This window comes from Malaclemys terrapin, chromosome 2, assembly GCF_027887155.1.
Source record: "Malaclemys terrapin pileata isolate rMalTer1 chromosome 2, rMalTer1.hap1, whole genome shotgun sequence".
Classification (NCBI taxonomy): Eukaryota; Metazoa; Chordata; order Testudines; family Emydidae; genus Malaclemys; species Malaclemys terrapin.
The window spans coordinates 6486996-6513583 of record NC_071506.1 but is presented as its reverse complement, the minus strand read 5'-3'; the positions used below and the strand labels follow the sequence as shown (position 1 = coordinate 6513583).

Genomic DNA, 26588 nt, shown 5'->3' with positions numbered 1-26588 from the left:
CCAAATAATTTACACTTCTGGCTCCAGAGGCAGTTGATTTCTCATAGCCATTTTCTTTTTCCGTTGGATTTCTGAATTGCTATTTTAAATTCCTTGCCAGATTCTCTGCTGGTGTCAACTGGTGCAGCCCCACTGACTTCAGTGAAACTGCATCAGTTTCTACCAGTAGTAAGTTTGGTCCTCTGCTTTCTTGTTGTTTCTCACTTGGATTTACACCTGCTGCTCATCCAGAAAAAAGAGTCCTAGGACTTTTAGCAACCACTAAGGGCTAAGACCACTTAGGACATGGAGGGATGAATTGCTCCCAGAAAACAATTTCTTCATCAAATGTATCCCTTTTTAATACTGACAACTTGTTTGTGACCGTATTGTAATTTCCACTGTTGTCCATCAAACGGTTGATGCTATCATAGTTCAGCCTCTGGGCTGTTCATTTCAAGTATTGCTTTGAGTATTTGATAGTGCAGTATGCACGTTGAGCTTATTAATTGGATGTGCTGGTCACAGGCTACGATTATCTGGCCTGATTGGATGAGCAAAGCTCTTACAGTCAATTTTTTGGCATAAACATTTGGAATTATGTTGGGGGGAGGCAGCTAAGATTTAGTGGCCAAGAATTGTAGGGAAAAAGAGACAAGAGGAGAAGGAGGGGAAAGTAGGGAAGTCTTTCCAAGCCACTCATATGTTTATATGGGATCAGGCAAGTCTGGTGGAATGCACCTGGAGATGTCAGGTGGGAACAGAAACCCATGATCGTGTGGCTGCTCCTAGAATCTCCCCTTCTCAAACATTAAGACACTTGGCCTGCAGACTGGTTGCTCACCCTGATATCTGATGAGTCTTAAAGTGATTTGCATCCCTGGACGCTACACGTGACCGCTGTGGATAGCCATCAGCAGGGTCAGTAGATACCTGCCAAAACTGTAACACTTTTTCCATCGCCCGATGTGAACCCTGTTGCACAAGTATGGGGGCTTCGTCAGAGCAGAGCTAATCCTTGTTCGCTAGTGATCCCACTGATTCCTAATGGGATTTGCCCGTCTTTAGAACTTAGATGGCTTACTTCACGATGTCACAAGGATCAGGGCTATAAAAAGCCGCATGGAGACCTCTCTAACTGTACAGGCAGATGTTACTATCTGGTATTCGGGCATTTTCGCGGGAGAAAGGGAGGGCCAGGCAGGGCAGAGTGAACCAGAAAGTCACCCTGGTCTCCTTCATAGCTCCTTGAGTAGCTTATTGCTGGAGGAACTGGAAGGATCAGGAGGCTGTTAATGGGATACAGAGCCTGTCCCCTCTGTGTTACTGGTTCAATCTGTGCTTGGGTATGTAATGACCTAACCTGTTACCACCCCAGAGCTGTTCAGTGCTCTCTATGGAATCAAATCGGCATCTCAGGCTGGTTCTGAGGGACCAGGCCTGCACATCACAATAACCAGCTTGCTCTATCTGCCCTCACACTTGGGGCAGCCTCAGCAGAGAGGGCGAGAAGGTGGTGCCAGATCAGGAGGGAAGCACCTTGGCGTGGGGATGCGTGCACCGTGGCTGCCCGCATTGCACTTGCTCTGTGAATATCAGCTGAGGGCATCATCAGCTTCTAGCGCTGTCAATGCAGCGTCACTCACCAGCCCTAGATGGCTTGGTGCATGTGTCACATGAGCAACACAGCTTTCCTGCCAGAAACCTGCCCTCCACTAGCCAGGGTCGTTACAGAATGTCTCCAGCGAGGGGTGTCATCCTTCCCCTCCCTTCTTCCCCTCACAGACATTGGAAGAGAGTGGGTCTCTCTGAAACAAACAGTTCTACATGCCACGTGTCGCCCTCTAGCGGCAGGTCCACACCAGAGGATAGGAGCCTACTGCTACTACCAGCCAGTGGAGTTCCTCCTTTAGCTCAAGGAGCAGAGTCTCGTGTCCTTAGCCCTGAAGAGTCAGGGGTCAGGTGCTGCTGAGGGTCCAGGCTGGGGTGAGGGGTTTGTGGCAGAGAAGGACTCGCTGAGCGAGGCGCAGCCTCCGTAGAAGCTAAAACGACTGACGCTCTTTTTGTTTCATTCCCTTAGGGCTTCCTGCCTTGGTGGTTGCCATTTCCGTGGGATTTACGAAAGCCAAGGGCTACGGCACCGTCAACTAGTGAGTAACAGGCCATCTCTTCCGTACTCCTCCTTTCCTCCCCTCTGTCCTTCTCGCCCCACATGAATTGACTCTCTGGGGCACCTGTAGGAAGCGGGGCCCTCCAGGTCACAGCTAGGCCGACAGAGGCGCCTTTCCCGTGGGGAGGATGAGAAAGGAAGCAGCCTTTGCACTGCTCGGTTGCGCCAACCTATTGGCTGCCTGTTCGGGACTGGAGGCTGTGTGACTTCTTTGTTCTCACCTGAGCGCCTGTGTGAGGCTTTAGGAAGGAAAGGGGCTGAGAGAGAGAGGACGGGCCTGCCTGCAGTCCGGTGGGAGGTTTGTCGTTGGTTTCAGTGGGGGTAGGATCAGCTCCTATATTCCCTTCCCCCGTTAGGGGGCTGGAAGGCAATTCCCCCCAGGGCAACGTAATGTAGCACAGTTGGCCAGGTGCATTATTGGTTTTTCTCCATCTTCCTAAGCATCTAGCTCTGGCTACTGTCAGAGTCACAACAGTCACTAAACTCAAAGGGTACATCTACCCTGCACCCTAAGCCCATGCTCTCACTCAGGTTTGAGCCCAAGCACCCCTACACACACGTCAGCCTGACTCAGGTCAGCAAGCACCCGGGACCCGGGTTCTAGGACTCTGCTAAAGGTGTGGATCAGAGCCCAAGTTCTGCTGTGACGGAGGTCTAAACCCTGACTTTTTGCAGCATGGACACAGCTCCAGCTGCAGACCCGAGTCAGAAGGTCTGCATAATGTAGGGTGACCAGATGTTCCAATTTTATCAGGACTGTTCCAATATTAGGGGCTTTGTCTTCTATAGGACCCTATTATCCCACCCCAGCCCAATTGGTAACCATTGCTAGCTGGTCACGCTAGCGTAGGGCAGTATGTATGCGTTAGCACGGCTGGGAGAGCCGAATCTGGCAATTGCAAACCGAGGTTTATAATGCAGTGCGGTCTCTCAAGCCCGGGCTTGGAAACACCAAGTCCACGAGCCTGGATCCCGTAGATCTGGGTTTAGTGTGCAGCGTAGACACATACGTAATCAGTTTGTGCATTGCAACCCTGACATAGAAAAGGCCGGATGGCTGGTTAGATTAACTGCTGCATCTATGACGTCATTTTGATGTAGGCCTGTGGTATTTGGAGAGTTTTTAAGAGGCCAGTGTGCAATACTTACATTTCGGGGTGGTTTTAATATTGAAGTTACGTGAAGTAGGAGGAATGCCTGTTGGGTTGATCTCTGGGGTCTGTTTTATCAGTCACTGGTGGGAACTGCATGATCCAGGCCAGAGTCTCCAAAGAGCTCAGCTACCAGGTAGACACCAAAATAAGGGTGTGGTTTTCAAAGGGAGCACATTGGGAATGGAGCATTTTTGGAAAATATGGCCTTTATTGATATGCCTATATGGGAGCCAAGCTCTTTAGTAAATCCATCCGTTTTGGTTCACACCAGTGCTCCCCTGGCCGTAGGGGAATGTAGAATCAGTGGAGGGATTTTGAGTACAGGCCTCTGGGAAAGTTGTTGATCAGGAGGCTTTCCAGGTCTGAGAATTGGAGATGGAGAATTGGAGATGGAGTCCAGGCTGGCTCGTGACGGTAATCATGCCTACTAGCGTGTGGAAAATAGTTTTTCACAAAATGTTCTTGGAGATTTTCACCGTTTCATTTCACCCCTGAAATGTCATGATTTCTCCTTCCACGTTCTGGGCCACGTGCTGTTTATTTACTTGGAAACAGGCAAAATCGCCTGCTCACAAAATCTTGAGTGGGAGCAGCACAGCACCCGCCTTCGAGATGTGTGTTGGGGACAAGGAGAAGGGGTGGAAACGGCAGAAGGAGACAGAGAGGGGAGAATAAGGGAATATAGCCCAGGCTGAAATCACTCAGCATAGAGCAGAAGCAGCAGCAGCATTAAAGAAAGTGTAGCTGAGAGAGTGAAAAAAAAAAAAGAGGCAGTTTAGCCATAGAGATATAGGCACATTGCACCCAGAGGACAGCAACTTCAGCAGCAATACGCCAGTCTGTTCCCCACCCTAATTCCACCAGGTCCCCAAAGCACTACCGATTCTGTGCCCTGGAGGGATACTGGAGATCCAGCCAGCAGCAGCAGAGTTAGACAGACCTTCTGATCTGGGACAGTTAGTGTGCAGCAAGCTAGGATGTGAATGTAAAGCACGCGCTCTACTCTGTATTGACTCCTCACGCGCACTAGCTGAGTGCACTTCCACCTGCTACGGTGAGCTTTTTCCCATCTAGACAAGCCATTCTTCTCCAACCAGGATCCTTGCTCACTCCTTTAAATATGCAGCCAAAGCAAGGCAGAGTCTGGTCTGTCATACTCGGAGACCCGTATTCTGCACTCAACACACATCCATTGCCCAATTCTCCACTGCTTTGCACCTTGGGTAGCAAAGGGTGTACAAAGAGAGGGTAACACACTACTCACTCACTCGCGGCGGTGGTGTTTGACCACACAAGGTGTAGGACAGGACCATGGAGAAGCAGGCCGCTGTAAACTAAGGGGTTATACGAGGCAGTTCCTGACATCTGTGGCAGTGTCAGGGTTATTTTATCAGAACTGTACTGACTCACCGGCCTCCGCTCAGCATCGGTCACTGCCTGGAGTTTAGCCCGAACTAGCGACCTAAGATGCAAGTAGGCGTGCAGTGCTCGGATCCCGACCGGTGTTATTGTAAGAACATCATAGGTCCCCACTCAGTGGGGTGGCGGTTTGAGATGGGAGAGGTTCACCCGGAAATAGAGCCAAGGGAGGACCAAGGGAAAAGGGAGAGATGCGGAACAGAATTTTCCATCTAGGCTGCCATGATCCACTCAGTGCAACCAAAGCTCAACCCCAGAGCAGTCAGTGCCCATCTTCCCTTGCCCTCCCACACCAAGGCAAAGCGGTGCCAGTGAACAGTGAATCCTTACTGACTCCTCTTTGCCACTAGATCTGCACGCTTGCAAAGCGGCCAGCAGGCTGCCATGACTTTCCATCATTCCCAGGGACAGACCTGCTGCCGATGCCTAAACCAAGCTGGAATCTCCCCAGGAAAGCCGATGTGATTGACCCGCGCCTTCCCTTTGCTGCTAATCCCTGACTCTTTTTAGGCCGCTAGCCACTGTCACTCCTCGCACCCCGGGACAGGACGTGGGCTGCTGTGCGGCCCAGCAGGATGGCTGGCTGCCGGCCATCGCTGGAGCTGGCTGCCCGGACTACTGCAGGAGGATCCGTCCCCTCTAGCAGGAGCAGCAGCCCGAATTACACCAGTGCCCTCTAAGGCTACGTCTACACTAGACACCGCGGGCGGTAGCGTGTAGGGCACATGCAGCTACGCGTTGCTGTGGAAAGGCTGCCGCGTCAACACTGCAGCATGCACTACGTGTCAGTGAAAGGCTCTGGCAGGGCAAAGACTCCAGCAGCGGGGAGCTGCCCAAGTCCTTCCTGCTTGCCAGAGCCGGAGTCTTTTTCTGCAGTGGGGAAAGGTTCCAGCAGCGAGGAGAGGGCTGGACACTACGTGGCTAAAACAGCTGTGTAGACAGGGAGGCCTGGCAGAGAGCCGGGTGGGGTATGCGCTTGCCTGCTCCCCTCACACCCTTCAGGCAGGTCTTTACTCGCCTAAGCCTACACTGCTGTGGATACCCATGCTAGGGGGGCTGTGCGGGTATGTAATCCCCATGCCGCTGATAGAAGAATGCAGTGTGAACGTACATACGGTGCAGCATGAGGCAGCTGATTCCTGCCTCCCTTTCTGGGTGCTCGGGGGGGGGAGGCAGTAATGTGCCTAAATCCCCAACTCCCAGATAGAGCCGGGTGGCCCAGTGCACTCGTCACCGCGAAACTCCTCCACTGGGGTGTATTGCAACGCTGTAATGGAGAGGGGAGAGACGGCTCCTGCAACTGACCCTCAGCAATGCAGTCGAAGGGCCCAGTCCTGTTCCTCTTGGAGCTCTCAGGAGTTTGGCCAGTGCCTTCCGGGGGAGCAGGGTCAGGCACAAAAGAAGCAGTGGACCGTGAAAGCTGAGCTCCTCCGCTGTAGTCCCAGGGAGTAGCTTTATGCAGGAGCAAGCCGTCTCTGCCTGTGCGGAGCACGCGGTGAGCTCTCACACACACACTGAGGCGCTCGGCCTTAATCCGTTTGAAAACTCTTAGCACGACCCAACGCTGGCGTGCTGCGTCATTAACACCGCGGCTTAGGAGACACGTATGTGTCCGTCCCCCCCCCCCCCCGACCCCAGAAATAGCACCCGGTCAGCCATTTATAATGCTGCCGTCCTGCTGCCACGCCTTGGTTGAGCTCCTGCTGTCTGAGTGAGGGGAGATCACAGTCCCCAGCACGATGCAGAGCGCTCCCTAAGCCCCACTTGGGTGATGACTGCACCCGCCGCGCCTGCGTGAGGCGTACGTCATGGCCAAGGCTCGTGGGGAGAGGGCTGTGGGAGGAGGAAACCGTCAATCCCCCCTTTCCTACCAAGAAGGTTTTTTTTTAAAAAAAAAACATAGTAGCTCTACAAAGCCACTGAGTGGATGGTTTGGCTTGATTGTTGAGTTTGTGTGTGTGTGTGTGTCTGAGTGTCTGTGTGTGTGTGTTCGGCCCTCACCACTGCTCTGATCCTGCCTTTATGGTGACCCGTACTGCGGCTGTGTTAGTGAGTTGCTCAGGAAAATGCACAGAGATCATTTGGAAAGATCCCATTCCCTGCAAACATCTGCTCTGGCCGGTTTACAAGAGGGAGAACTGAACAGCGACTGTGCCCTGGGATTCATGTCCCCCCCCCCCCCCCCCCCCCACACACACACACGCTGCAGGCTTTGTTTAAGCCCTTGGTGGCTGTTGAATGCTTGAATGCTGCAGGCACATCCAGCAGAGCGTGCCCGGCTCCTTGTAGAGTGGCTGTGGCTGAAAAGTTCAAAGCCGCTGCAGTGCACACCGGGGTCTCATGAGGCAGGCCAGAGCACGGCAAAGGAAATACCCTTTCGGAGCTCGCTGTAATTGAGAGGACTGTACCCGTGGGCAGCACAGGGCTAGCGGAGCTCTGAGAAACAGCTGCTGAATGAAGGCAGGGGCATGCAATCCACGGCTGGATCTGGAAGAGGTGGGAAACTGGTGCATGTCCCTGTAGGGCCTGGGATTTTAGCACCTTGTTAATTCCCCTCTTGGGAAGCATGGCTTGCCTGGAAGAGTGACCTGTATCCCGGTAAAACCCTACCAGGGATTTACCCTGCAGCTGTCTCCCTTTGACTCCGACAGAGCAGGAATTTCCATGATCCAACTTCCGTTTTTTTGTAGTGCTGCACTGCACCATTAACCAGCTGCTGTCAGTCCACTGGGATTGACAGGGCATGAGGTGGCAAAGCAGGTGCAGTCAATGAGAAGGGCAGAGCTGTTTCAGCAGGTGCTGCAGTCTCCACTGAGCTGGGCTGATGTAATTAGTGATTAATTAGGCCTTGCATTTAATAATCATTATTACGAATGGCAAATAGCTTGCATTTATATATAACACCTCTCATCACCTTTCTCGAAGCACTGAAATGGCTAAGTATTATCACCTCCATTGTACAGGCAGGGAAACCGAGCTGTAGAGGTGTTAAGTGACTGACCTAAGGTCACAACTGTCAGTGGCAGAACTGGGAACAGAACCTAGGTCTCCTAACTTCCTGTTCTCCACACTGAACCATTGATAAACCAGTGCCTTTCACTCCAAATGACATTAAAGCACGTTACAAACTCTCCCTCTATGGGCTTTTTTCTCCCACTGCTGAAATGCTGTCAGTTCTGGAGTGGAATGGGACAGAGTGCACACCAGCACTGCACCAGTCAGAGTTAGGACGCGAAGCATACCGTGTACTGAAGGGAGATTTAGGCAAGCAAGATGCCATTACTTAAACTGGAATGTGGTCCGAATCGTCGAGCTAATTCTCCCCATTCTTGTACAAATGCACAAGTCCCTTTATGAGCACAGTTGGCAAGACCCTTGCTTTTACCTTTCATCCAGCTGATACAATCAGAGTTGGCCTTGAGACTCAGAGTTCGGATCCAGATCTAAACTTCCCCACGGTCTGGGGTTGTTCAGACCTGGGGTTTTGATTTAGCTCAATTTAGAGGGAAGAGTCATTTTCAGAGTTTAGATCTGGAACTGAACAGAGCAGCATGGGGGATTGGTTTACGCCCGTTAGAGAGATGTGTGAGTCAACTGCAAGATTTGGACCTGGTGACTAGATGGGTGTTTTTTGTTCAGACCCATCTCTAGATACCACGGCAGAGTCATTTGGAAATGCTACGTGTAAATCTTCAGTGAGCATCTCTAGTCCTGCCAGCCTGATGTTTCGTCTTGAGCCAGTGCCATCTTGAAGGAATGGAAAAGGGACAGCACCTTTAGCCACGCTCCCTGAAGTGCCAGCCATTGGTTTAAATTGTGCACGTTCTGACAGCCCATCACAGCTTTAATCTGATGCCATGAAATCTCCTGTCCATGCATTTCCTTTGTTGGTTTTTTCTAAATGCCAGTTTAGAATGAATAACAGTGGAAGGGTATAAGAGCTGACATGATGAACTGTAAGAGACTTGACAATGTCCCTCTAAGCTTCTTTCAACCCCCTGCGATTTTGTGATCCTAACAGTCAGTGCACTAGCATCAGGGAGCCTGGCTTTCTCCTGGAGATGCGTGGTTACGGCAGACGCAGCTCAGCTGAGTATAGACTTTGGTGCTCATCTCTTCATTCTACAGCAGCTTTTCCTCTGATTTTGCCTGCAGGGGAAGGAAAAAAAGTAAAATCCAGCGGAGACAAGATTAGCGCAGCTTAGCACTGGCTTCTGTTTGTAAATGTCTTACAGGACAACATTATTGCATCCCAGTGCTGTGGGAATGAGCTGCAAAGTTTGCATCATCCTGTCGGCACTTTAAATCGATGGATGACCCCTCCGCATCCTCATATTGTGAACCAACATAATAAACATATTGCTGTGACAGTGCGAGGCCCGCAAGAATTTGGAGGGGCTCTTTTAGCTGGCAGGACAGAGCCAGGAGATCATCCTGAGATCCCAGAGATCAAGAGGAATTTGTCCTGAATAAAAACTTCAGAGTTTGTCCTTATGTTTCTGAGGCCCAGTGACTGGCCATCTTCTTGGTTGCATCTTTCCCAGTGCCAACATACTGCTTTCATTGCTCAGTGCTCTGCTTTGCAATGTCCCTGTTAAAGGGCAGGAAATCCTTCCAATTTGCCTTTTAACAACATTTGATGGAAGCTGCTCCAGTTACCTGGAAAGCCATATGCCATCCTTTTGATGGACTGCATAGGTGTCATACGTGCAATAAACCCTCCACAGGCTTAGCCACCATTTGCCATGTGCTGTTGAATGCAGGTGTGACAGCCACTCTTCTGGCCACCACGCTGGGGATTGAACTGGGGACCTCCAGAGCTAGAAGCAGGAGCTGCTACAGCGTGAGCTAAAGAACCAAGCGCTGTAGCTGTGGGCTGCAATAACACCGCGGGAGGACCAGTTACACACTCTCACCGGTGGGTTCACATGCATGCAGATGGCTTAGAGAAGTACAATTGCCAGGCTTCGAGGACACTTTTCCAAGTGTCCCAGAGAGAACCCCCCAGGTTTCCTAGCACCCCAATGCTCCTCTCGGTGTGGAGAGAGAGACTGATGTCGTGCAACGTCCTGCTTCATGCCATGTAGTGTCATGGTACCAGGCCTCTGTGCCTGCGCAGTTCACAAATGACCAAGGAGCCATAATGTCGATGGGGAGCACTCCACATTAACTTCTGTGGCAGAGCTCAGATTCCCAGCTCCGCCCCTTTTGTTATAAATACATCGGCTGTGGGATACTGGCATGAGACCCGCTGCATTCTGGCCAACAAGGTGTGCCTCTGAAAATGACTTACAAGTTAAATCCATTTCTGTACAATGGGCCAGCACAAGGTCGCAGCACCACTTCAGGCCCGCTTCAGCTCTTGGGGAATTCAGAAAAGGATCGGACACATAACAAATCATGAAGGGGTCTCGGGGAATGCCTGGAATAGCTGCTCTCAGTCTGACTGCTGCTCGTGAGTGGTTGACAGCATCTAACTACAAAGGATATTTTTCACTTCTTGTCCTAAATAGTTGCATGGCGTTGCTCTGCGCTGCTAAACAGCTGGCTTGTTCTACCCCAGATATGGCTGCATTTCAGTGGTGTTGATGAGATCCCCTCTGTAAACCATCTGTAAAGCACTTTGGGATCCTTCAGTGAAAGGTGTTCTGGAAATGTTAGCTATTTGCTTTAATTTAATGGCCTTTGTAGAGTCCCAAGATCCTGATACAGAAGAGGCTGAGAATTGCTGCACTAAGCTAACGACCTTCTCTGGAGTTTCTTGCCTGGAACCGCTGTAGAAGCCAGCCTCGCCCTCTTCACATCTCTGCCATCAGCCACCACTTCTGACAGCTTTGCATGAAAGCGCTTCAATTAGGCACTGTTATCCAGTGGTCCAGGCAGTCAGAAAGGATGAAGGACAATGCCTGGTGATGTGTGAATTTCCCTTCAGAAAGACTGACATTCTGAGGGAGGAGAGGGGCTGCCAGGGATGGGAAGGGAACAAAAGCCCTTGTCAGTCTGAATCCTCCCAGCTAATTGCAACGCGGGACTGAACACTGTCAGTTCCATCACTCAAAGGCATTCCGCCTCGTCTGCCGCTCAGGCCGGCGGGTTAGCAGATCACTACGTTCCTCCATCTCCAAGCTGCTCTGCTCAATCGCCGTTTTCCCCGTTGTTTAAAGATGGCACTGGGAAGCCGGTCCCAAAGGTAGGGCTATATTGAGTTCTAGGCACAGCATTGAGCAGAGCGTAGGGGGTAGGCGACATCGTCCAAGGTATAGCTCTGGGGGGCACAAGGACTCAGGCGTCCTTGTGTCACAGTCCTTCCCCTGCCCCCTCTTGCACGCAGGAAGGAAATCAGTTACTGCAGCCCTTGATGGAGAGCCGCTTTCTGTCCCTTCGCGCCTTAGCATTATTAGAGCTGGTTGAAAATTTTCCGACAGACCATTCATCTCTCTCAGAAAATGCCGATTTGATGGAATAGAAACGTTTGATGGGAAAGCGTCGATTTCAGCAAAATTTCATTAAAAAAACCCATCAGAGTGAAGTGTTTTGATGCGGTTGAAGTGCTCCAGAAGTTTTGATCTTTCATTGCAAATTTTCTTTTATGTCATATTGTAAATTATAACGTCAAATAAAAACAAGTCGAAACTGACACAAAACATTTTGGTGGACTTGAAATGAAATTTTCCTGGAACTTTCCTTTCCTGGGAACTTCCAGATGTCAGTGTTTCATTCTGATTCAGAATAAAAAGACATTTTGAAATCATGAAATTTCCCTGTGAACTTTAATTCTGGACCCGTACCGCTCCAGTTGTTGTTGTTCATTACTTATAGTATTGGAACATCTAGGAACCCTAATCAAGCATCTGGGCCCCATTGTGGTGGTCTCAGTACAGACCAATAATGGGGATACTGCCATGACTCCCCCCACCTGCTCTGCCTGTCTCCTCCAACTTGTTCATAGCAGGAATATCCGGAGAGTGAGGGGCTGCAGTGTGCCCATCCTGGACCCAAGATCCAGGCAGATCTTATTCTGGCAAGGAAGTGAGGTGAAGGCAGTTTTCTCCTTTTTGCTCTCCTGCCCGGCTTAGTAGAACAATGGCACAATTTGGCCCTTGGGGTTTTGTAAATATTGAAATGGGTTTTGCAGAATGTGGTACAAATCAGCATGGATTTTCTTGTATTTCAATGCAAGCATTTTTCAACAAACACCTTTTTTCAGACAAATCCAAAGAGCTTAGATTACTTTGTGCTAGTCCCTGAGAAGCCAGAAATGAATCTGACTATATATAAACACATGATACCGACTAGGGCTGGGTGCCATTTTTTGGCTGAAACTATTTTTCCATGAAAAATGCAGATTCAACAACACCAAAATTCGCTGAATTGTTTGCATTGGGAAAAACAAAAAGAATCTGAAAACGGCAGAATGTTTCATTCTGCCATTTTTTAAATAAGTCATTTCCATTTTTCAATTCAAAATGACTTTTTGTTTCAAAATTTCCTTTTAAAAATTAAAGAACTACAAAGTCACATTCTGGGTCAAACAAAAAATTTGTTCCGTCCCAAGCACATTTTTTTAGACTTATTGATTTGCCAACAATTTCATTTTCAGGTCAACTTGAAATGTATTTTTTTCAGACTTTTCAGAATGGCCAGTCAACCAAAAAATCAGTTCTTTGTCCAACAGTAGTACTGCCCAGGCCATGGTGTTATACCATCCACGCTAAGTGTAATGCACAAAGCAAACAAACAGCCTCAAGGAAGAACCTCTGTGTATGGTAAAATTGGGACGGACATGCTGTGATTTCCTCAGGTGTAAGCCCCCTTTGCAGCAATGCTGGCCATCGGGGTGACAGTGCTGCTTGGGTAACTTCTTTTCTCTCTCCTTGTTTTCCAGCTGCTGGCTGTCATTAGAAGGAGGCCTTCTCTACGCCTTCGTGGGACCAGCAGCTGCAGTCGTTTTGGTATTTGCTCTAGTTGAGAGCTTTCTTTTTTCCCTCATGTGCCTTCTTCACTCTCTTCCTCCCCCGCCCCATTCCTTTTTATCTCCCCTTCAGGAGAAACAACCCTGTAGGAAAAAGCAAAAGGATCAGAGGCCAGAAATGTGCTGATTTCACTAGCACCAAAGCATGCCACATGCACCAACTGACCAATTTGGCTCTGAAATGTAACAGATCGACTCTGATCCTCCTTTTAGAACCAAGCTGGTTAACGCTGCCATGTTGTGGCCTTAACTGGATGGAATCGCAGGGCAGTGGTGGGAAATCCTGACACAACCGCTTTTAAAAATTGCCATTCCCCATTGAGATCGGACCAAGCTAAGCCAGTACAGCCAGTGTGTCTGTGATCACTCTTCCAGACTGGAAGCGCATACAGGAGATTTTCTTTTTCAGAGGCTAAATGAAGCTCTTGAAATCAGTGGTCAGACAATGCTGAGCGGGTCCTGTGCAGCTCAGTAGGGCAGCCCCCTTTGCTTTCAGCTCACAGTATGATCCAGAGGGCATGGATGGGGGAGAGCCACTGCTACATTAAACTAAATGAAACCATGCTCATCAAGAGAATCTGTGGTTACTTTCCAGTTACTTTGCTTGCTTTCAGGCGAAGGGGCTGGAAACGCCCTGTGGGTGCTGGAGAATCTCTGGGAGATGGGGATTTTAGCAATGTTTGATGTTCCTTTCCAAATCAAGCTTTCGCTTTTTTTCACTGCGTGGGCCTACGTGACAATCCCACGTAGGCAGGAGTAAATATGACACAGCTGTGGCCTGCTAGGACATCACTGTGCATCGTGCCCTGGCCCTATGCAATTTCATAATGATGGAGGAGATAGAACTCAGGGTATCCTGCTCTAGAACAGGCTTCTAACAGCTAGGCAAAGGGAAATTTGACTCTCTTTTAGTTGCTAGCAGTATCGGGCCAATGGCACACAGTCGAGCAGTTCAGATTACATTTAGCAGAAGGCAGTGGTATACCGATATACACATTAGGCAGCACAATATACCTCATTGGTTACAGGATCAGTTGGGTTTTACTTAGTAATGTTGCAGTTGTGGTCGTTTTTATTATAGAGCAAATTATTCTTATAGTCAGTCCTAATTAATAATAGCATGATACAGTATCAATGCGGTGACTTTGCTGATTTGGACACATGCCGAGGATGAATGAAGAGGAGCTGGTGAAGGTAGTGTGGTAGGAGTGAGTGGCAGGAAAGAAGCCCCAAGGAAAGCTGAGGAAGTGACGGATGATTCCATCCAAGAAGATGGCAAGCAGGTGGACCTTAACGTCCCATGGGCAGATGAAGATGGCCGATGCTTTCACAGGGACCTTATGCCAGTTGATGGGATACAGGGAAGAAGAAGTGCTTTCAGATTAGCCAATCACTTGCCCATGTACCATATTTTCCATATGGTTTGGTGGCCAAGAGAAGTTAAACAGTACTTGACACACATCTGTGGTGGGTAGGAAGTGACTTTTGGGAATGTCCAGAGAAACTGGAGTCATTGTCACTCCTCCAGCCATTTTGCTTTTGCTGTGTTGATGAACAAGACACTAGGAAGGAAGGGAACTTAAACCTCCAGTTTTTCTTAGAACGGGATTCTCTTTGACTTGAAAACAGAAGCATGGTACTTCTTCCCCGTACATCTCTTCTATTATTCTCCCTTTCCAACCACCTACAGCCCTGTCCTTATTGGCCTCCAGAAAGGGAATGTCTTCTTGAGCTCAGTGCATTCTCTCTGCTGGGCAGCAGGAATTTTAAAGAGCCAGGCTTGTAAATTCAGCCTCCTCACTGCCCATATGATGTAGAGAAACCCCTGTTTGGTTTACCTCAGCACTGCCAACCCAAAGCATTCAGAAATCATGAGAGTCTCTTATAGAAACAAGAAGTTGGGTTCTTTTTATTTGCCTTGGAGTTTTTGAGCCTTTAGGGTTCACGGTTTCAGTCTTTTCCCCTGCAGTCATGACAGCTAGAAATTTCCTTTCTTGAAAGTCAAAGCTGCTGGTCTCCTGTGATCACATGACTCCATGAGATGAGGCTTTAAGAACAGCACTAAATATTGCCAGGCTCATGAGAGCTCACAATGCAGTTATCACCGTTACTCCAGGCTTCTCTCTGGCTGTATAGATCTTACATTATTTCACATTCCCTTTCTCCTTGTTTATTCTTTTCTGGCCCCCCAAGGTGGTTTCTCTTTTTGGGTATGTCTACAGAGAGAGAAATAACCCAATAAACAGCTGACTTACGCTCATGAGGCTTGGGCAGCATGGCTAAACATTGCTGTGTAGACGGCTGGGCTCGGGCTGGATCCTCACAGGGTCCCAGATCTCGGGTTTCAACCCAAGCCTGAACTTCTACACAGCGATTTTTCAGCCTCGGAGCCCAAGCCCCATGAGCTCCAGTCAGCTGACCTGGGCCAGCCATGGGTTTTTTATCCCCATGTAGACATACCGATTATCACTATTGGTGTTAAAGTAGCACCAAGAAGCCCCAACCAGGACCCATTGTGCTGTACACTCATAGTGAGAGACTATGAGAGGGGTAGCCGTGTTAGTCTGGATCTGTAAAAAGTGACAAAGAGTCCTGTGGCACCTTATAGACTAACAGACGTATTGGAGCATAAGCTTTCGTGGGTGAATACCCACTTCGTCAGACGCATGACTGAGAGACAGTCTCTTCCTCAAAGAACTTACAGGCTAAATAGACAGACAGAGGGTGGAAGAAAGAGGAAGCAGTATTCTCCCTATTTTATAAATGGGAAACTGAGGCTCAGAGAGAGTAAGTGACTTACTCAGGGTCACACAGGAAGTCCGTAGCTAAACCAGGAGTTGAACCACAATTACCTGAGTCACAGATCTGTGCTTTGACCACAAGGCCATCCCTCCTTTGTCCTTCTTCCTTTCATCAAACTCTATGTTCAGGCTTGGAAACGTCTTTATAGACACTGCTATTCTTAGGGTTATCTCCAGCAGCATGTGCACCTCTCATTGACATCAGCAATGGAAGAACAAAGGCGTGACATGACCCTGAGCCTAAAATCCTGCCAAGCTCCCAGAGCTAAATTCAGTATGTTAGTCAGTTTCACTCACCTGATCTGAGGTGAACCCCAGGATGACACTTCCTTGCATGGAAGTGTGGTTTGTGGTAACAGATTTCTGCATGGAGATGCTCAGGGCTTGGCTAACATGAGACAGAGAATAATCATCAGCTCCTTTCCTCTAGTTATCTCAGTGGCTGGATCTCAGACTTGCTTATTCATTTCTAGACATCATCCCAGAGATAAGGAGGGGGAGTTATGAGGCATGTAATTAAGAGTGGATGTCTCTGTAAGCGGGCCACTGCCATACTCCAATGCGTGTTTGCCAAGAAACACGGTTATGATTTTTATTTGCTGAAATATCTTTTATTGATTCAATTACTGAGTTACACTACATAACATGGATGTTTCTGGAGATGAATGATTAGAAATGATTTACCATGAGATTGCATATGAGCCTGTGGGTGGCAGCTAAAAATTCCATCGACTTCCAGGTGAAAGCGTACCTGTTACGCGGCTGTGTTTACCAGCTGCCAGCAGGGATAAAGCTCTGAATCTACCAGCTGTGTTTCAGGCAGAACACACTTGTTACACTCGTAAGTGTACCAGGCAATTGGCACCTATTGGCATGCCAGGGACACACACTAGTAGACCAAATAGGTACACCAAGCAGACCACACCCACAGTGCTGTGATCAACCAGCGATCGATTTCCTGCAGATATCTTGGGCTGTACTGCTCAGAGTGGCTCTGTCTCATCAGTGTTTTCTCAGAGCCAATCACACCCGGTGGTTTGGGATTTTATTAATATCTGTGGAGCAGAATCCAGTGACCCAGCAGCTGATCCTAACCCCAACAGCAGTTTCCTCAAGGGGAGGAAAAGTAAATAACCGAGATCGAAAGAGATCAGACTGCGGTGCACCCACGTTCTTCTATTGACTGGTCCCTGCTTGCTGCACTAGGGCCAAACCCGTAGCTGTACCCGGGCTTGGGCTTCCCCCATCGTTTAAACTAGCTCATGGTGGATACTAGCCAAACAAGAACCAGGCCCAAATGTTACTGCCCATTCTTAGCAACGTTTGGTAGCACAGTCCCAGTGTGGTTTAGGTTCTTGGGATGCAGCTAACTCACCTCAGGTCGACTTTTTCTAGACTTTTTGGTAGTTTCCTCACTCAGAAAAAGTAACGCCTGATTCTCCTCTTCCGTGCCCCCAGTGCTGTCACATACACCAGTGCCACGTGACTGTCAGGGGCTGCCAGGGCAGAACGCAAGGACAAGGTTGCCTGTGTCATTTACGTGCAAGGCTCCAGGTAGGAGAGAATCAGGTCCTACCAGTCCAAATTCTGCCTCCTGTACTGACACGAGCAGACCAGCTGGCATGAATGGGACTGCTTGCCCGAGTAACCAAAGCAGGCTTTTATTTAATGGACTGTTAGCTCACATCATTGGATGGTGCTGTTGGATCAACTGGAAATCAATGAAAACAGCCCTCTCTTTTCCTTTCAAATTAATGGATTTAGGCAAGTGGATTCAGGCCGCACAGACTTTTCTACCTTCTACTTCTTTTCACTGAAAACCCTCCAGGACTTTCTTTTAGCCTGTGGATTTTGGTGCCTTTGGGTGGAAGCTGCCCTGAGGCGACTGGCTTTTAGGACTGTTTTTAAATGACCCTATATTGTTTACCCTAGAAAGCATCAAATGCCTGTGTCTCTAGCAGGGTCTCTAGGAAATAACCCAGAGCTGGAGACTGCCTGGTGCTGAGCAGTTCCATTGGCTAGAGTAGGAGGGTGGGACTTTGCAGGATCAGCCGCCCCTTGGAGCTTCTTGGTTCATTCCCAGCGGTGAGGCCCCATCAATGAGCTTCTTCTTGCTCCTGCTGAAGCCAATGGGTCAAATGCAGAGGTGATCCTAAATCTCAGCCAGTCTGGAGGTGACTGTAGGGCGGGTTAGGCAGTGTGACGTACGTCTTCTTCCTGCCCCGCAATGTGTTGCGCCCACCAGCATAGCCTGCCTCTAGACATGCGCTCAGGGTATGGCTCCATTGCAGTCAGGAGGTGTGATTGCAGTACACGGAGACATTCCTCAGCCCAGGGCTCGGTACAGACACAAGTAGCTGCCGCCCATGCTGCCATGGCCTCACTGCTGTTGTTATTCAAGGGAGCTGCAATCACACCTGCCGACTGCCACTAGACTTAATCACTTAGACTCCCACTCCCATACATGGGGAAGGGATAGCTCAGTGGTTTGAGCATTAGCCTACTAAACCCAGCGTTGTGAGCTCAATCCTTGAGGGGGCCACTTAGGGATCTGGGGCAAGAATCAGTACTTGGTCCTGCTAGTGAAGGCAGGGGGCTGGACTTGATGACCTTTCAAGGTCCCTTCCAGCTCTATGAGATAGGTATATCTCCAACTAGCCCCCCTTGCACATCTCTGGATTTGGCCCTACATTCCTGAAAAGCCCCACATGTGGGATTTCTAACCTGACTTGAATAGTATTAGGACACCATGGCAACAAAACCTGGATGGTGTCATTTTTCCACCACGGTTGCGGCCTCCTTTCCTGTCCCTTAATGCATTTTCTTGTGACCTGAGCGATACCTGTGTGGCGATGGCACATTCACATCTCCGTAGCGCATGCTGAAAGCCCAGTGGCGTTTGCAGAAATGCTGCTTTCAGCAATGAATCCTGCTGTGCATTGGGAGTTGGGGATTGGTCCTGCTTTGAGCCGGGGGTGGGACTAGATGACCTCCTGAGGTCCCTTCCAACCCTGATCCTCTAGGATTCTATGATTCAGGACCGCTAAGGGAGTTGGCTTCACCTTGTGAGATCTGAATTCCAGGAGGTCCTTGTCGCTTCAGTCATGGTTTCCCCATACATCTGATCAGCACACATATTAATTCATGCTTTTATAAGTGGTCTGAGCTCTCCAGAGAAAAGGTTCTATAGAAGTGGAAACACATGCATCCCCATGCTGTATATACACAGCTATGAGTATGGTCAGCAGAGTTCTGTTCTGAGCCTGACCAATCATGCCACGTGACCATGTGGTTCCCCCTCATAGACGTGTAGGACTGGAAGAGACCTCAATAGGTCATCTAGTCCAGTTCCCTGCCCTCAAGGCAGGACTCATCCTCTAACACAGTGGTTCTCAACCTATTTACCATTGTGGGCCTCATCCAGTACTACCTGTATGGTCCTGAGGATGTCACATGAGCTGCAGCTCTGTGCTGATTGGGCCGCAGGTTGAGAACCACTGCTCTAACACCTCTTGGAAACAGATGGCTAGCGCAGGCTCCACCCTTGGCAACTGCATCATCTCCCAAAGCCAACACAAGGCTAAGGTCGCTATATCATTGACATGCCCACTTGCCCTGAATGTGGCTGCTTTCGCCACATCTCGGAGTGCGTCTGAGCAGAACCGTGGCTGTCCACAGGGCAGTGAGAATGGCAGACTCTCAGCACTGCCTGGTCTCACCTTGCCGTGACTGCAGCAGCTCCTGTAGCTCCTGTCGGAGATGCTGAAAAGCGTTTGAAACCCAGCCCCTGTCTCCTCTCCCATTTGCCTTTTTCTTTATGTATTCCCCAGAACAGCCCTGATCATTTGGTTGTGCTGCCTGTGTTTTCCTTTCTAGACGCCGAGCGTTCATCACCCAAAGCCCATCAGGTTTCAAATGCTTGTGCTATGATCTGACCGCTTTGCAATCTTGTCCTGAGTCACAATGACCTCTCAGATCTGCTAGCAGCTACCCTGGGTGTTGCTAAACCCACCGGCCTGCATTCAACGGGGCTGTGGTGGGGTGGCAAGAGAGGGGATGACTACTGGTCAGCTGGAGTAGATGTTCATGTGCCAACCTTACCAAACGTTTTTGTGTTATTGATTCTATCCTGAGCCATTTAAAAACAAACCTGTCTGTTATTTTTCTTTCAACAGGTGAACATGGTTATTGGCATTCTGGTTTTTAACAAACTTGTATCCAAAGATGGGATAACAGATAAGAAACTGAAGGAACGGGCAGGGTATGCCTTATCAATACATCTAAGCAAAGAATGAAAATAAAAAATGCCATGATCAATAACCAGACAGAGAGCGGAAAGACAGACGGGAAAAAAAACCCATGCAGAAAAAGACTGATTTAAAACAACAGCAACAGAAACATAATCTTTTTGCTCTGCCGCTGGGTGCAAGGGAAACAAAAGATGAGACGCAGCATTGTGTTAGCATGCACGGGGATCAGACGTTCAGATGGCATCAGCTCCGGCTGACGTATCCCAGCAAAGATTAGGAAAAGCCTCGCTTAGTGCTAACTCCCTGCGACAACAGCTGGCTAGGAGAAGGACGTGAGTGTGTGGAGCGTGGCGCAAGCTGGGGAGAGGTGCAAAGAGAATAAAGGCAAGGAGGATGCACCCTCACGTCCTGCCAAAATGAGGGTGCTCAGGGCCTCACAGAAATGGGCCCTGCTGGCTTTCTGAGTGCGTATATGTGTAGGGCTGGACAGATGCCATGATGGCGCGAGAGAGACAGAGAGAATGAGAGAGCGAGACTCGTCTTCCAGGCCTTTCTGGTATCCCAGAGTCTGTTTACATTGCAGTTCCCCCTGGTTTTCTTTTGAAACGCGTCTCGATTTCTTTGTGAGCCAGATCCCACAGCCCTTGCTCACTTGATTTCAGGGGGTATCGCTGTGGGCGGCCAGACAGAGCCCTAAATACCGTGCCAGCGCTTGGCTGGCTTAGAACCAAGCCCTGCGTCCATGAAGACAATTGGATTTTTCCCACTGGCTTCATTTGAGCCCTTTTTTGCCTTGTGACGAGTTAGTTAACACACGCAAGGCAGCATCCGGGCCAGACTTGCAGCCTGTGCTACCTCTCAGACTTCAAGGAAGGGGCCAGAAAATGGCCCATAGTCTCCAGGGGTCTGTTTAAAACCAGGTCAGAAGTAAGGCAGTGCAGCGCAGCACCTCTGATAACATAAACACATCAAACCCTGCAGCCCTACCTGTGCCACTTCATGTACAGACTGTCTGCTCCCTGTCACTCCAGTATTTCCAGTGAGGAGCACAAACGCCCGCCCCCATTTGTACATTGCTGTCAGCTGATGGTCTCTGATTTACCTTCCAAAGTGCCATTGTAGTTTTGAAAATGTCGCTTGCTGCCGGGGGCCAAGAGTGTTGGTGCCTAAATACCACAGCGATGAGCCAATTGTAAATACTTGAGAGAGGAGGCAACTGGATTCACAAGGGGTGGGTGGGAAAGGTACAAGATTGACTATGTCTGCAGCCCTGGGGAATTAAGTAGATGCCATATTAACATATCCATTGTAGAGGGGGATAAACCAGGGCTCCTAAATGATGGGCATTGCCTGGGATCCATTGGGATCTAGTGGATTAGGCACCATTGTAAGAGTCAAGGGTCTTGACTTTTTCTCCTGGTTGTAGTACAGAAGACCAGAGAGGCCAAGAATTCCATGGGCCATGGAGTGTGATCTCGCCAGGCGCACTGCCCCCCATTCCCCAGAACTCAGAGACACAGAGCAATATGGGGAAAGAGGTGCTGCTGTCCTTCTTCTGCCAGGGAAGAACGTTAGTCTTGAAGGCTGTTAAACCATCAGCTTAGCAGTGTTGCTGTAGCCGTGTCAGCCCCAATATTAGAGAGACAAGTTGAGCGAGGGAATATCTTTTATTGGACCAATGTCTGTTAGTGAAAGAGACAAGCTTTCGGGCCACACAGAGCTCTTCTTTGGGTCTGTCTCTCTCCCCAACAGAAGTTTTCCAATAAAAGATATTACCTCACCCACCTTTTCTCTCCAAACCATCAGCTTGACATTCATTTTCTACCAGTAAGCAGGTACCAGGTGCCATGATCACCAAGTGCTAATTCAGTGAAATTGCTGCCAAGTCCCATGATCTTTACCATCGATTCACCGTGCAGTGAGTTCCCTTCTAAATCAAAGGATTTTACAGGATTCTTGGGACCGAAGATGCCTTAACATGCCAGTGGCGTTGCAGTGTGAAAAATACAGCGAGAATACAGATTCTACTCTTGTAACTCAGCTGAAGTCAGCGGCTAATGGCGTTACGCCTGACTCACACGGGTGCAATGGAGGGCTTCTAATCCTCACTAAGAAATAAGAGGATTTTTAAAAAATTGACTTTTTGATTCAAGCTATTGAGGCTCCCAAATGGACTAGGTCATCGGTGAAACGTGGTGAGACGTTCTCTAGCAACCTGCCTGCACGGACAGTCTTTCCAGTTAGACAGCCCCATTGATTATTTGCATAAGCACCTTTTTTTCTGGCTTTACTTTGGGAAGAGAGGTGGCAGAGAAGAGAGGCAAAGAGCGGGGATGTTAAAACCTCCAGTCACCCTGGCTGCTGGAGGATAATTCCTCCGGGTGGGGAGTCAGTGTGTTTATTTAAAACTATTGTTATTCAGAGCTAGGCTGATATGTAACAGTTGAGGATCAGGCCCCTGATTCTTCTCTCGCACCTGGGCAAATCGTTGACATCAGTGGCTTTACGCCTGTATAACCAAGGGAAAGAGTGCAAGTGCACCACCCCTTATTGCTGGGGGGAAAAAGAGGGACGCGGGGAGCAACCTTCAGTGCACTGCCACACACTGCTGCTGCTAAAAGAGGGGGTTTTATTGCCTCCTCTACAAAGAGAGAACTAGAGAAAATATTTTAACCCTGAACAAGAGTCTGTGGCCAGATAATTACACTTGAAAGTGAATGTTCAGATAAGTCATTGATTGGATTAGCAGAGGAGAGAGTTATTGTCTTCGCGCTCTCTCTCTCTCTCTCTCTGAGCAAAAGCACCCCAAAGTCCTTATTTAAAAGATGCCAGCTGGTTATTGATCATACTGAATGTTATACTTTGAAAACAAAACTGACAAAGAAAAAAAACCCTTTTTTTCTGATGTTCTTTGTTGTCCCCCCCCCTTTTCTTCTTTTATCCTCTTTCGTTTCCATGTGTGCTTGTGTGCGTGCAATGATTTTAAACGTTCTCTGTGTTTAAAGATTTTGCCAATTTCATTCTCCTTTTGAAACACACCCATTGAGAACCCTGAAATGCCTCAGGGAACTGTGTCACATCTAGCCAGCCGCTTACAGTCTGGGCTTGGGAGCCGTGTTGGAAGGTAATTCTGGAGACCATCAAGACAAGTAACTGCACTGGAGATCTTTGGGTTTGGGCACTGGAGGGGAACTGGTATAACCAGTGTCTTCTGTTTCTCTTGTAGCCAAGGCAAGAAGTATGGTTTGCTGTAGGAGAGAAAGCTATGTGACACTATAATAAGCACAAAACAATCCCTAACCTACAGTAGTTCTCATTAACAAGTCAACAGTCACCATACAGTGATATCTGAGATACAACAGTTTTTTCCCTATACTTAGAACAGGAAATAACTGTGATTATTGTGTCCATATTCTTGGCAAATGTTGACTTTCTAATGGTACTGACCTCACACGCATACTGTACATGTTGGCGCTTAGGCCAAGATCTGCAAAGATATTTAAGCACCTAACTCCCACTGATTTCAGTGATTTCAATGAGGGTTAGGCACCTGTGTACCTTTGAGGATCAGGGCCTTATAGATGAGTGCAGATATATAGATAGCTAGATCAACACGCACAATCAGCCTGCACATGTACATCAACACACTGTGCACTAGAGCTGGGGAAAAGAGTATATCACGTTTTCAGTGAATACTCACTCCACATTGTCAATCAGTTCCCTATGGCCCAGTCTTATCCCTTTTGCATTCACATGCTGCAGACATTCAGCATTTGGGTTTTACTGATGTGTGGTCCTGTGTCCAGGCACAACACAGCTTGAATTGTGAATATCTGCTGTCAGTGTATTGAGTAAAACAATTGTAAAGATGTCAAATAAATTAAAATGGGGTCAGATTCTAATCCCTGTACACTGTGTAGTACCTTCCCCCACAAGTAGTGGCACTGAAATCAGTCACGCTACTCACGGCTTCAGGTGCTAGTCAATAAATGTATCACAGTCCAGGCCCTCATGAATACTTTGGAAGAGATTGTGATCTGCTTGTGGTCTTTTAGCAAGCAGAAAAAGAAGCTAAATTCACTGAATACACTATTCACTATGATTATTTCCTTTGCCGTACTGCACATACTCCCCTCCCCCAAAAATAGACACATGTGGACTACACAATCAGCCCCTCCCCCCGACAAAACACACACCAGAATATGAACCACCTATATCTGTGTGTACTTGCCCCAGCTTTGTGTGCACACATGACAGCAGACTTCTTTCCACCTCTAGCTGATGTGCTGTTACTTATGTTTGTGTCCTTCCTAGCAGAGGTTCCCATCAAATGTCTTGTTAGATTGCATTTTTTGCTCCTTACAGTTCCCTGTTCCTTGTGGCCCACAATGGAAATCTGGGGAGAAAGCACCTTTTCAAGGGTCATTCAGTGGATGTGTCTCAGCAAGGCACACACAGTGCCAAATTTATGCCTGGTGTGACTCCATTGATTTCAGTGGATTTACACTATCCATGAGTTTGGAGCACACTTTCTAGAAGACGTGCATGTATTTATACACCCACATCCAATAGAGCCAGTGGCTAATTTTCTCTCTGTCTCAAGGCTGTGATAGCTGTGAGATACCTTCGCTACAAGTCATTATTTCTGAGGGAAGTAATGGCTTATGTTATACCAGCTCATTAAAAACTGTCCAGTAGCCCTTTAAGTAATAAGCCCATGTGACCATTGGACACACCATAAATACTAAGCTGGTTTTCACAGTGATGTGCTTTCTTGTATTTTAGACTGAATATATAGTTATAAAAGCTAAGGAAAGACATTCGTCTAGTCCACCTTCAAGGCAAAGTGGTTTTGCAAATGCTTTGCATTTGGTATTAACTAGCTGCCTCTCACCAATGGTGCAATGCACACCCACTGGGGGCGAATATCAGCTGTCTCTTGCCAGTGAGACAACGCCCTCTCTGCATTTAAGCTATTTTATTGGCTTTATTAAATCCAAGTGTTGTGTCCGAAACCTGTGTGTGTGCCCTCAAATACTTGTCCGTGGCTAGTGCCATCGTGAAATCAGAGTGCTCACTCTCTGGATACATGGACAGAGCAGCGGGGATGTATAATTGCCTCCACTGTATGGGATGTCTGCACAGCAGCTGGGAGGTTTAAACCCCAGCTTCGGTAGAAGTTCACACACTAGCTCTCACTGAACGGGCACACTCAACATTGCAGCATGGCCCGGTGTCTCAGGTTAGCCGCCCAAGTACACTTCCATCCGAGCTCCTAGTTATGGACTCAGGTGCCACCTAGGCCACCATGGCTTCACAGCCTCTTTTGTAGTGCACTAACTCGATGTGAGCTCTACCCTTGCTGGGAATTACACCCCCCCGGCTTCTGGGCAGACACATCCTTTGTGAGCAGGGCCCGGAGTTAAGCGTTGTTGACTCCTAAAAGAGGATCCTTGCTGGAGACAAGGAAACAACCTGGTGGGACCTGCAGTTCCATCTCCCTTTATGGACGGATTAAGGCCCTGAATCAGCAAAGTTCTTAAACACATGCTTAACCTTACGCACATCAGTCATCCGATCTCTGTTCAGCAAAGCATTTAAACACATGCTTCATGGGAATTACATGCTTACGACCCGTTGAAGGCGATAGGATTTAAGCATGTGACTTGGCCTTCTTTGCTTTGCTGAATCAGGGACTAAGGGCCAGATTTTTAAAGGTATCTAAAAATGCAGATAGGTGCCTAGAGGAATTTTCAGAAGTGCCTAGGCACCATTGATTTCAACGGGAATTGGGTGCCTAGGTGCTTTTGAAAATTCTACCAGGCATTATTAGGTCCCTACATACCTTTATAAATCTGGCCCTGAGTCACTAATGATTTGTTTCTTTCCTGTCACCGTCTGCTGCTAGGAAGGTATTTTGCCTGCTGGCTGAGCTGGCGCAGAAGGGACAGTGGAAAAAGCATGTCATCTACACCTCACTCTGCTTCACCAAACAAAATTAACCAACACGGCGCTGGTCCCACCAGTCCTACTTCTTGCCTTTCAAGTGCAACACACTGCAGCCGGGCCAGAAGCAAAAGCACTCCAGAGAAAGGACAGACGGGGAGAGAAAATATTATCAAGATCAAAAACATGCAAGCAGGCCTGGGAGGGTAAGAAAAACATGCAGTAAAAGGTTACCACCAATAGAGACACCAGAGGGTCGCCTTGAGCCCAGCGGAACCTTTCCCAACACGGGTCCACCCACACCAGTGGCACCAGCGCAGCTCTTGACTTGACTTCATGCATCTGGAATGACACAGACGAGAGTTTTATTCCTTCCTGTCTTTTGAACTCTTTGCTCAAACTGGGTGTGGTGTGGCTGGTTGGTTCCTTTTTTTCCTTTTCTTTTCTGTTCCTTTCTTCGTTTGTGTTCACAAGCAAAGTGTTTTGTTTTGTTTCAGTCTTTTGATTTTAATTGCAGTCAGATGGCAGTGCCTCTTTACGGCATGACGCTCAAATGTTCCAAGTGTGGAGTAGTTTCTTCTGCTGAAGTTTCGGCCACAGCCACCAGTAACGCCATGTTAGTTCCTCTAATTTCAACTTCTTTTCTTTCTTTCTTTCTCGCTTTCTTTATTTGATTTCCCTCTTTCATTTTATTCCCTGTTTGTTTTCTCTCCCCATGTCCCACCCACCCTCCTGCCTTCCCATCCCCTCGGGCCATAAGAAGTTAGAAGTGTAGGCTTCCTGAAATGTCCCTGGAACAAGGCCTGCAAGAGTTAAAGTCCTAGGGTAGACTGGACCCTACCGGGTGCTGAACACTCCAGCAAAATACTTCGATATGTGCTTAAAGCAATGCAGGTG

The 26588-nt window shown here is 48.4% G+C and overlaps 1 protein-coding gene across 3 annotated transcripts in view; it reads left to right on the top strand.

The window, feature by feature from the left end:
* ADGRB1 (adhesion G protein-coupled receptor B1) overlaps positions 1-26588 on the top strand; it is a 271570-nt gene that overhangs the window by 208401 nt on the left and 36581 nt on the right. For 2 of the 3 annotated variants that reach the window (XM_054018655.1, XM_054018656.1), the window contains 4 exons: positions 2060-2129; positions 12608-12674; positions 19671-19756; positions 26209-26307. In XM_054018655.1, coding sequence (XP_053874630.1) covers positions 2060-2129; positions 12608-12674; positions 19671-19756; positions 26209-26307 — 322 coding nt within the window. The remainder of the gene's footprint in view (positions 1-2059; positions 2130-12607; positions 12675-19670; positions 19757-26208; positions 26308-26588) is intronic. The other variant, XM_054018657.1, reaches the window with a different exon arrangement.